A 12,199-nucleotide genomic window follows, 5' to 3' on the forward strand; every position below is an offset into this window, starting at 1 on the left:
AGACCTTAGGGTCTGATACAAACTACCTCATAGGAGCCGGGACCGGAGGCTGACACTCTACGCTGACCTGGTCTTCTAGACATCTGCAACAAATAAATACAAAACAAGCTGCAAGGGTGAGCAATCCATTGCTCAACAGTACCTCTATATGAATAACCAGTAACAGGATGTATAAAACAATATAGGAACAGATATTAAACTGATATACGAAAAATCCGTAAACAGGTTTAAACTGGATATCAAAACTATCATGCTTTGCAAAATAACATCATCTGTAGTGTGCTGTGTAAAAATACCAGAGTTCAATTTTTAGCATGCTATTTCCTTTCCAAAACCACTGTCCATTCCTGGACCAATAAATCACCGGTCCCGTTACGGGGACTATAAACCATTCAACCATTATCAGATATATAAAAGAAAATGAATTCTAGGGACAGCTGATCAGTCTATCCCACCACAAATTTCGTTCTGGAACTCAGAGACTAGCTAGGTCTCTGTCATGCTGGACTAAGCGACCTACCAGTGCGCACATCCGACTTAGCCTCTTACGCAACCATGCTGGGCCGTTACCTAATAACGGACCTCTTAAGCCAACTGACCATCCAATATCTGATTTATGTTTATCCAGTTTCCAAAACCATTTACACCTATCTCCTTTTTAAACAATTATAGCACACATTCTAAAAATCCCTTTTTAATTTTTAATCACAATCTAGAGATAGGCATTTTCAGAAGTTACTTTTTCCCCAAAACCTCGTTCAGTAAAACATATTTAAATACGGGGAATACGTAACTTAAAACGTTCTATTCCAGTACGTAATTTAAATCAACAACTATTCATATATACTGAACTGTAAAAGATTAGTTCAGGGGTACTTTCCTTGCGAAGCTTTGCACTAACTCTAGCTTAACTCTAATTGACTTGAGCTACCGGGTCCTTTGACTCGAACCTACGAAATCGAAACATCCTAGGTTAGACAACCGATTATGCTTGACTTTTCCTCACTAGCTAATTACCCAACGCTATAATTTTTCGACTCGTAAGCATATTAATATCAATAACATATACACAATAATAGTGCACATAACAATCAGGGTTAATTTGTATTAAACGGGGTATATATATACTCGATTTATAATTTAAGGAAATTTTTAGACAAAAAATTGGACAGCGACTCCTCTGTTTATAGGTCTACCCGTCGAAACATCAATCGACGTCACATCCGAACAAAATCAATTTAAATCGACTCATAAATAAATTTGTTTAGTCCCGAAAACAATTTATACAACTCATTTTATTTATTAAAATATTTAGGACTCAGAACAGGGTCATCACCGTCCACCGTTGACTCGCCGAGGCTCATCGTCGACGGCGGTAAAATTCACGGGTTCCCGTAATACCGGGCATCCTACGTAAATTTCACCGATTATATAAGAATCATTTTTCACGCGTATTAAATTTTATTATCACGAAATATTAATCAACATTTTCTGCACAAAAAGGAAACCAAGAATTAAAATTATAACATTCCAAAATAACAACTGCACATACAAACAGGCCGACTAGGCCCAACAGGAAGCCCAACAAAAGGCTCAACCCAATATCCACAGCCACAGTGACACGCGCCTACGCGCAGCACAGAACCAAACGGAGCAGAGACACAACACAGGCGGCATAGCCGCCTTCACCACCACACACAACGCACACACTTAACACACATACAACACGTATTTACACACACACACATAAATACACACATGCACATATAAATATAACTGTATGTATGTATATAAGAAAGAATACAAACGGAACCCACCGGAAACCGAAGGCGGCGGCCGGAAATCCGCAGAACCACGGCGAAAGAAAAAAAACGAGGAAGGGGATGAAAGAGAGAAGAAAGAGAAAAAAAAAAAAAAAAGAAAAAAAAAGAGAGTGTTACAGAGAGAGGGAGGAAGAGAGTAGAGAGAGAGTCGGAGAGATTCCGAGAGAGAGACAAGAGTCGCGGTCGATAGAGAAGAAGGGGGGGTGTTTTATTGTATTATATTTTTTTTTCTTTCTCCTTCCTGTGCTGCCACGAGTCCAACCACAGGACACGTACTAATTTTAGTAAACAAGGGATATACACGTGTATCTGCCTCACTCTTACTTATATTCTGGTTCGTTTTCTTGATAAATAACGAACCAGCTGCATATCAGAATACATCGAAAAATTACAAATTTTATACCAAAATTCTCAAAATATTCGAAAGTTAATAAAAATATAATTTTCATAAATTTTAAAACACTTTACACACACAACTTATACCCGCATTAAATGAAATAACGAAACAACCCGCGAGTAAAATTAATCTTAAAAATTACCAAAATAATTTTAAAATTCTCATAATATTGTAAACATAATAAAATATGAGTTTCATAATTTTTGAAGAATCCAATTTACAGTTTAAATGAATTCAGAAAATCATTGAAGAATAAATAAATAACAGAATATTGATTTGTAAATTTTGTAAAATCCCTAAAATAATTAGCAAGGTTATAAAATCATAAAAACAATTTTAGAGACAACCCAAATAATTTTGGAAATAAAATTGTCATAAAATCACTTTAAAAAAAATGAAACAAAAATAACGTTGTGCACCAGCTAATTATAAAACACACTACGCAATCCAACAATCACATATAAACGATGATAAGTAAACATAGAGACCATGAGTGATATAAACTTCTTTATTAATTATCTACATAATAATTACATATTTAGATATTACAGAAATATACGAGTCGTTATAATGCTCATTTCATATTCACTTTGCATGAGTTTTGAAAATCTTTGACATAATTTTTTATTAGTATTAACCAAAAATGATATCATCCAAATAGATTTGAAATGGGATCATATCATCACCATGATGCTTGTAGAATAGAGTCTTGTCAATTGTTCCTCTAGTGAATCCATGTTTAAGAAAAAATTCTGACAATGTGACATACCAAGATCTAGGTGCTTGCTTTAATTCATAGAGAGCCTTGAGTAGCTGATAAAAAAAATCTGGAAATTCTGGATCTTCAAAGCCAGGTGATTGTTGCACATAAACCTCTTCTTCCAACTCACCATTAAGGAATGTACTCATTACATCCATTTGATACACTTTAAAATTTGAGTGTGTAGCAAATGCAAGAAAGATTCTTATTGCTTCAAGTCTTGTAAATTGAGCAAAAGTTTCATCATAATCAATTCCTTTTTCCTGTGAATAGCCTTTTGTATCCAACCTTGCTTTGTTTCTTGTTACAATTCCATTTTCATCCATTTTGTTCTTGTACACCCACTTTGTTCCAATTATGCTTCTGTTCTTTGGTGCAGGAACCAACTTTCAAACTTTGTTTCTCTCAAATTGATTTATCTCTTCTTGCATAGCAGATATCCAGTCAGGATCAAGTAGAGCTTCCTCATTTTTCTCAGGCTCAATTTATGAAAGAAAGCATGTATATAGACATTCATTTGCAGTTGCACTTCTTGTCCTCACTCCAGCATCTGGATCACCAATAATTGCATCTCTTGAATGACTCATATCCCATTTCCTGGTGTGATTTTATTGATTTAAATTTTATGCATTTTCTTTACCATTGTCATGGCTTGCAGAACTTTCTCTTCTTTCTCCCCCTGAGTTTGTGCTATCAAATTCAACTGTATGAGATGAGTTTTCATTCTCATGATTCACTTGCTCAGTTGACTCTTCATTCATTCTGTTTCTTGTGTTGACTTTAGCTTCATCTTCAGAATCACTATTAATGTTCAAATTTTCAAATTTAAGGGCTTCAACTTCATTTTCATCAAAGCATTCCATGCCTGGACACTTGTCATCAAAAGTCACATATGTGCTTTCCATAATTTTCTTTTGTTCAAGCACATAAACTCTTTCCAATGAATATCCCATAAAAATTGCTTCAAAAACTTTAGAGTCAAATTTTCTCACATATTCAGAGTTGTCTTTTAGAACATAGCACTTGCTTCCAAACACATGCAGATGCTTCACATTAGGTTTCCTTTTTGATAAGATTGAGTAGGGTGATTTGCCAAGTTGTTTTGTTGATAAGATATCTGTTTTGAGTGTAGCATGCAATGTTGACAGCTTCTTCCCAAAAACTTGTTGGTAAATTGGCATCTCGCAACATTGTTCTAACAGCCTCACCTAGAGTTCTATTCTTCCTTTCAACTACCCCCATTTTGTTGAGGTGTCATTGCTGCTGAGAACTCTTAAAAAATGCCCTTGTCTTTGCAGAATTCAGTTAAGATTGCAATTCTGAATTCCGTGTCATTGTCACTCCTCAATCTTTTCACACAATTCTAATCTTCAACCTGCTTCTCAATTTTCTTGATGTGTTCAATAATGATGTGTGAAGTTTCATCCTTTAAATGCATAGACTCTACCCATGTGTACCTTGAGTAGTCATCCACCATCACAAGTGCATATTTATTTCTAGAAATAGATAATACATTTACTAGTCCAAACAGGTCGATGTGAATAAGTTGCAAAGGTGCACTTATGGAATTCACAGCTTTGCTTTTGTGACTAGACCTTTTCATTTTGTCTTTTTGAAAAGCCTCACAAACTTCATCTTGAGCGAATTCCAAGGTTGGCATGTATATGAATTATTCTTATTTAGCCAGGGTATTAATTGCTTTGTAATTCAGGTGAGAGAGCTTCTTGTGCCACAGCTTGCTTTGCTCAATAGATGCATTGGTGTAGAAGCTACAAATTTTATCCTTATTTGTTGAGTATAGATCTGCAACAAACAAGCTTCCCTTTCTTGTTCTTTTTAAAGCAGCTTCACCAGTCTTTTTGCTGATTATTGAGTAGTCTCATTTGTCAAATGAAACCTTGAATCCTCTATCTGTGAATTGACTAACACTCAGGAGATTCACCTAAAAACCAACTACCAGTGCTACATCTTCAATGACAATATTTTCAGAAACTAACTTGCCATATCCCATTATGAATCATTTGTCGTTGTCTCCAAAAGTCACCAATGGGCCAGCCATCTCCTCAAATTGTGATAGCAGGGCTTTATCACCTGTCATATACTTGGAGCATTCACTGTCTATGATCCATATAACTTTCTTCACTTTGCCCTGCACACAATGAGAATTAAGTGTGTTTAGCTACCCAAGCAGTGTTGAGTACTTTCTTCTTGTTAACAGAATTTGCAGAAGTAGAATTTGCTGATTCCGAAGGAATAGTGTTCAATGACTGATTTGTATTTTCCTTTTTAGCTCTAGATCCAATTTTAACTTCTTTGAGATCTACTCTCAGTTTATGATAGTTTGTCATCATTTTCATATTACAAGGAATGCAATCAAATTTGTCATCTAATGAATAGGGATCTTCGGCCTTTGCTTTATTGTATTTGCATGCTCCCACTTTTGGCTCACTAACAGCCTTTTTACAAAGGTAAGTTAGATGACTTATACAACCACACTTTTAACATTATTTCCTGGGAGCATTTGCAACAAATGCAAAGTTATTGCTCTTATTTACTCCAATCTTCCCATTCCTGTTCTTCCTTTTCTTTCCTACATTATCATTTTTGATTTCTTTGATTGGTGTCTTAGAAACTTGGTTGACCATGGGCTTCTTCTTAATTTCAGCAGTATGAGTGGTTTCTTCATTCTTCTTTTTATTGTCTTTATCTGCAAGTTCTTGCTTGATGACCAACTCAACTTCACTGAAATTGACTTCACATGCCCTGAACAAAGGTGCATCAACATTTCTCACCATAATTGGGACATCTTGATTTGTAATTTATTTACCTTTATCACCTTTATTCTTCTTGTTGTTGTTCAAGGCATCGTAGTCCAAACCAATAGCTATATTAGCACATGATTTGTTCTTCTCATGATATTGTCCAACAACTGAGATGCATTTATGAAAGACTTTAATTTCACCTCATTCTTCTCCAACTTTTCCGTCAACACAGCTTCTATTTCACTTGCACACTTAAACTTATTCTTTAAATATTTATTTTCTTGCTTGACAGTTTCAAGCTCAACAAGCTGCAGTTCCAATTCTTGCTTCTCAATCTCAAGTTTCTCATTTGTATTTGACATTATACTCATTTCCTCAATAGCTGCCACCATGCTTGTGTGTATATGAAACATCTCCACACTCATCTTTTCAATAGCTTCTTTATAGTGGCTTGTATTTAAATCAATGGTAGTTAGAGTTGATACCTATGATTTTGATGAGGATGATTCTCCTTGCTCAAGAACCATAAGTGCATAGTTCATAAACTCTTCATTCTCATCTTCTTCATCAGTGTCATCCCAACTCTTGCCTTCAGTTATGTATGCCTTTCCTTGTTGTTTCTTCAAGAGAGCTTCATACTTTGCCTCCAATTCCAGATAGGCTTTATCCTTCTTCACTTTTTTTGGCTTCCTGCACTCAGTAGCAAAGTGACCAAACTCATCATAGTTGAAGCACCTTATCTTTGATATGTCAATAGATCCAGTCTTGCAGTCACTTTTTCTAGCTAATTTATACTGAGTTTTTGGTTTCCAATTATTTCTATTGGAGGACTGTCCCTTGTTCTTGAAAAACCTTGGTTTTTTTACCCTAATGTTAGAGAATTTTCTAGCAAGGTAAGCCATGGATTGATCCATCTCATCTAGCTCATCAAGGGTGTAGAACTCATATTCCTCTAGCTCCAAAACAACTTGTTTCCAAGGTCCTTTGTTCTTTTGCTCCACATCATGAATAACTAGAACTTGAGCATCTTGTTCATCTTCACTTTCTTTACTGTCTTTTACAACTAAGGCACTGGAACCATCAACCACATGTCCTTGGTTGCCTTTAGTGACATTCTTTGCAACATTTCAAGCTCATAAGTTTTTCATATTTCATACAAAACTTCCGGTGTTATTCTGCTCAAGTCTTTTCCTTCTCTAATAGCTGATATTTTCTGTTCAAGGTGGTCAGGAAGAGCTAGCAAGAACTTTAGGTTAACCTCCTCAACTTTATCATATTTATCATAAAGTTGCAAGTAATTTATCAGTTTGTTAAACCTTTCAAAAACTTCTGTAATTCCTTCTTTAGGCTTTGCAATGAAAACCTCATATTGAGACACCACTATTCTCCTTTGATTTGATCTTACTTCCTCTGTACCCTCACATAAAATCTCAATCTTTTCCCAGATCTATTTGGTTGTGTCACAGTTGACAATATTGTTGTACATAACATTGTCAAGTGACTCTATCAGAATTAGTTGCAAGCCACTATCCAGAGAGACTTTTTCCTTTTCAGGTTCAGTGTATTTTGAGGGGTCTTTAGGGGCATAATAAGCTGGAATGACCATATCTCTATCAGTAGATTCATCAACCCTTTCTATGGGAATAAAAGGGCCATTCTTGAGAATCTGGATGTACATTGGGTTGGCCATCCTTATGAACAATATCATCTTCTTTTTCCAAAGTATATAATTGATTTTATTAAATGTTGTTATCTTGATACTGCTTATCTTTTGTGCACTCATACTTTCAAGATCTTTATATGTTTACTTTCAGATTTTGTTATGATACCACTTGTTAGCTATTCAGTACAACATAGGGGTTGAATGTGTTTCTTTGATTTTTAGCCTTTTTAAACAGTTTGGATATTAGGTGAGCAAAACAGTTTCTAATTTACAAAGATATTGTGTTAACAGAAATAAAACAAGAAAAATATTTCAAAACTCACTTAATTTGTATTAATTAAGTTTGTCTTGCTATAAATTCTGTGTTCTTAAAAATATAAGAACTCATTTTCTATCTTGAGAGAATACAAGAAAATGTGAAGTTGTTCGTTTCAACTAAACTAAGGATCAGTGCATGCTTTATACACTAGCAGCACGGGTTTACAAGACTTGCACTAAAATGTACTAAACTACTTTCTAAAGCAACCTTTTTTCTATTTCCATTTCTAGCTTTACAAATCTGTGCAGAATCTTACAGGTCTGTGACCATCCTTTGTCCAGTTAAACTTGGCCCTTGATCTTGTATTCTTCCAGCTACTTTGTAGACTTTTCAATCTAGTTGATAGATCATTTGTTGACTGATAATCTTGAATCTTGAACTTGTTTGCATACTATATTTGAGAGGCATATCGAGATCTCCGGTTTGTTCTATGGAGAAGTGACATCTCGATAAGTATAATGACTTATCGAGATCTCTGAGTTTTCTATAGGTATATTTGTCTTGTCGAGGTCTCTTGATCTTTGCATGTGGAATGACTTGTCGATATGTTTGATATCTCTACATATAGAATTGACTTGTCAATATCTCTGAGATCTTTATATATATTTTGACATGTCAATATCTCTGAGTTCTCTAAAGAAAAATTGACTCGTCAATATATCCAATTCTTCACATCTTCATTTGACTTGTCGATATGTCTGAGTTCTCTACATGTAGGAATGACTTGTCGATATCTCTGGTTCTCTACATCTTCATTTGACTTGTCGATATCTTTGAGACTTCTCTATAAGTTATTTTGGACTTCTCGATAAGTCATTCTGGAATTCTCGAATGACTTCTCGATATTATTTGATCTCTGACTTGTAGATTTCTTGACTTAGAACATTTTTCCTAGAACAGTTTTATTCAACTCCAAGCTTCTACACTTTTCTATGAGGCATGATCATGGCTTGATCTTCTTCCAGATTTTATTCTTTAGCTTGAACCTGTTCACACAAAAATACTTCAGTCTAATCTTCTAACCTTTTTACAAACTCAAGAAATACAATACAAAATACAAAATTGATTATCAAATAACTAAATCTCAGGGTTGTCAATGTGACTTGGTCTTGTTATTATACAGGCATGTCTTGCACAATACTATGGTTACACCATATATAATTTAACTATTATATATATATATGCACCAAAAATAATAAAAATAAAAACAAGAGGAATTAATGAAATATAAGTGACCAAAACTTTGATTATTATTGTCAAACCAATACAAAGCATCCCAATATACAACATAGACGAAATTAAAAACATATTCTCAAATGTACAACATAGACCAAAACTTTCTAGTTGCTAGTGAAACAACCACAACCTTGTGTAAAACATTGGACAAGTCCCAAAACTTTTTAGTTGCTAGCTCACCCATGTTATCAGCCTATTTTATCTTCACCTAGATGATACTTATAAGATTTTCCGACGTAGTCAACCTTAGATTTAGTTCAAATGAGAAAAAATGTTATTCAAATGAAGACCTCAAATATAAGGTGTTAATGCAATAAAAAGTTACATACCAGCTGAACAACTTCTGTGCTGTGCTGCCAAGCACCTGTGCTGCCATCCGTTACAACACATACAAAACTAAATCATGAAAAAAAAATATGTTATGGGAAACTTGAACAAGAATATAAGCCACCAAACTAGCACAAGTTTCCGCACTATACACTAATGATAAAAAAAGTTAAAATTGAATGGAAACCAATATTTCTCTGCTAAATTATTTGGCTGATATACTTGGAAATGAGACAATTAAGAATTCACTTTAATATCTATTGCAATAGAGCTTGGGCCTCTAAAAATCTAATTAGTACGTAACTGCCAACACTCTGCTGCAATGCCTGCTCCAAAATATAACCATGGCCGACTCTCAAATTCTTATCAAGCATGAAAAATGTAACATTGTTTACCTATCTTGTAATTTATTTTGATGATTTAATTTATGGATACACAAAACTAAAGTATATTAGGTCATACTTGTACAAAAATGGTATTACTCTGCTTTTTTATGATATAATCAGGAATTATATTATGATATAATCATGAATTATATTACTCTGATTTGGATCTTGGACAGCTTTGAAGTTGTCAGCGCTCATCCCAAATTTCCCCAGTATAGTATTTTCCACATCATTCAACTTACCTGTTCACACACCACAAGAAATATATCAACTAAAATAGTAAAATAAAGGATGCACAATGTTAAACTCACAACAAAGATCAACATGTTGAGAAGAAAAAAATTGATTAGGACAAAAAAAACTCTTTGATGCTGTCCAACAAAGTGGAAAGGAAAAAATAGTGACACGGTGCTTGTTTTACGTTAAATAACTATCATAACTAACACAATGTTTCTACCATAATCACAGCAACTAAAATCCACAAAAACCTATAATTGGTCTTGAGGATCTCGACAGAATTAATGGTAGAAAACAACATAAACTTTCAAATCATTGATCACTTCTACCTTACTGCTCTTTTTCCTATACAACTACTATACTCTTCTATACATAAGTACTAAATTAAATGAAGTGCTACTAATTTAATTACGGGAATTCAAATTAAACTAATTGCAACATAACAATAACCAAAATCATAGCAAATACTAAACCTAAAATCAAAAAGATACTAAATGTACCAGCACTACTACTTTCATCACCAGAAGAAGTTACCAGATGCAGACTAATCGAATCATTCGAAACTTAAAATACATTAAAAAAACAAGAAAACTCATTAGTAAAATCCAATTAAATTCCCACAAAATAAATATCAATTCTTGAAGCTATAAAGCTATTTACTCTGCTAGAGTCTCCAAGGTGAAGCACATCGCAAGCAATCAAAAGGGTAAGATATTGATGATAAATCAGCTTCATTTCCATGTTTTACAGGCCATGAAACATCAAATTACACAAAATTATCATGAAAATCAAATCTTGAAGCTAGAAGTATAAACAAGATATTAGATACACATATAGAGAAGATAATCAATACCAACACCAATTACAAGAAAAAGAGACTTGTCTACTACACCCATTAAATTGAACAATCACTTACTCTATAGATAACCCAAAGTGAAGAATCAACCAATATGTTTAAAAAAAAGATCAATTAAAACCCAAAAAATTGAATTTGAAATGAACTTACAAACCACTTACTAATTTCAGAGGATTTAAGCTAGATAATCGCACAATCCACCAATCTTAAAATTTCTCTGCACCTAATTAACACAAATAGACCGATAAATCAAAAAAAACACTAGGTTTAGAGTAATTGAAGTCTAATTAAGGTTCCAATTAGGCGTTTGAAAACTCTCATTCGAATTGGGACTGAGAAAGTTAGGGTTTTGCTTCAGGTTCTGGGTTGAGGAAGAGATGGGTGGAGAGTGCGAGTGAGAAGCGAGAGCGTGAGTGACTGTGTGAGTGTGACGGGGTAAGTGGGCGGGAGAGGAAGTTGAGAGATAGCACGGGGAATGAAATTGGGAAGAGGGGGAATATTATAAGGGGGAGATGTTTTTATGAAGGAGGGGAAAATGTTTTATTAAAGGGGAAGTGTGTCCGTGTTTTTTTTATATTTTAAAAAGTACTTTAGACATCAGTTTTTATTTCAACTGATGTATAAAATGGTCTTTAACATCGTTTATGAACAAACCGATGTTAAAACTATTTTTATCATCGGTTCTTAATGACTGCAATGTTTATGAGATGATGTCTATTGAGCATTTTCTTGTAGTGAATGTAACATGGATTTGATTTTTGAAATTCTTATTAATTCAGATGAATAGTATATGTAATATATAAGTGATGATGTCAAAGATCACTAGAGATAACAATATCATTAGTATCTCTGATCAAAGTATGAAGCAAGTCAGATGGACATGTGATCTAAGGAGGAGATCAATGAACTGTTATTTTTGGTAATCAGTTAAACTTGGGGCCAAACCTAAGTAAGTTGTATTGTTATCTTAATTTGTATTTTGTACTTATAACACTTAAAGTCTGTAAAAATGTAAAGGAGCAGACTGGAGTCTTTTTCCTTAAATAGTATCAAGCCTAAGGATTCCATCTGGAAGAAGATCATGCCTTAGAAGAATTTTGAAGAAGCTTGGAGTTGAATAAATCTGTTTGGGGAAAAATACTCTAAGTCAAGATCTCTACAAGTCACAGATTTAACGTTATAGAGAAGTCATTAGAGAACTCCATAATGGCTTATCGAGAAGTCAGGAAAGCTACTAGAGAACTCAGAAAGATATCAACAAGCCAAATTGAAGACATGAAGATTGGAGATATCGACAAGTCATTTCTTCACTAGAGAACTCAGAGTTATCGACAAGTCTACATTCATTATAGAACTCTGAGCTATCGATAAGTCAAGTTCCACTAGAGAACTCAGAGATATCGATAAGTCAAAATACACTAGAGAACTCAGAG

The 12,199-nt window shown here is 34.1% G+C and overlaps 1 protein-coding gene across 8 annotated transcripts; it reads right to left on the bottom strand.

The window, feature by feature from the left end:
* Window positions 1-867: 867 nt before the first annotated feature.
* Window positions 868-11,297, bottom strand: LOC141720624 (uncharacterized). 8 transcript variants are annotated; one of them, XR_012574464.1, is made up of 5 exons: window positions 10,569-10,910; window positions 10,411-10,472; window positions 9,829-9,915; window positions 9,290-9,356; window positions 868-950 (listed from the first exon to the last, which is right to left on the bottom strand). XR_012574464.1 is itself a non-coding variant. In XM_074523136.1 (5 exons), the coding sequence occupies exons 1-5, from the start codon at window positions 10,649-10,651 to the stop codon at window positions 8,668-8,670; spliced, it is 315 nt and encodes a 104-aa protein (XP_074379237.1). In that variant the 5' UTR covers window positions 10,652-10,910; the 3' UTR covers window positions 7,739-8,667. The 8 variants fall into 8 exon arrangements, 2 of the variants coding, with proteins under 2 accessions (XP_074379237.1, XP_074379238.1); XR_012574462.1 differs by lacking the exon at window positions 868-950 and adding an exon at window positions 7,739-8,710 and having other exon boundaries at window positions 10,569-10,904; XM_074523136.1 differs by lacking the exon at window positions 868-950 and adding an exon at window positions 7,739-8,710 and having other exon boundaries at window positions 9,290-9,329.
* Between the last annotated feature and the right edge of the window lie 902 nt (window positions 11,298-12,199).

The sequence above is a fragment of the Apium graveolens genome, chromosome 4 (genome assembly GCF_009905375.1).
Source record: "Apium graveolens cultivar Ventura chromosome 4, ASM990537v1, whole genome shotgun sequence".
Classification (NCBI taxonomy): domain Eukaryota; kingdom Viridiplantae; phylum Streptophyta; class Magnoliopsida; order Apiales; family Apiaceae; genus Apium; species Apium graveolens.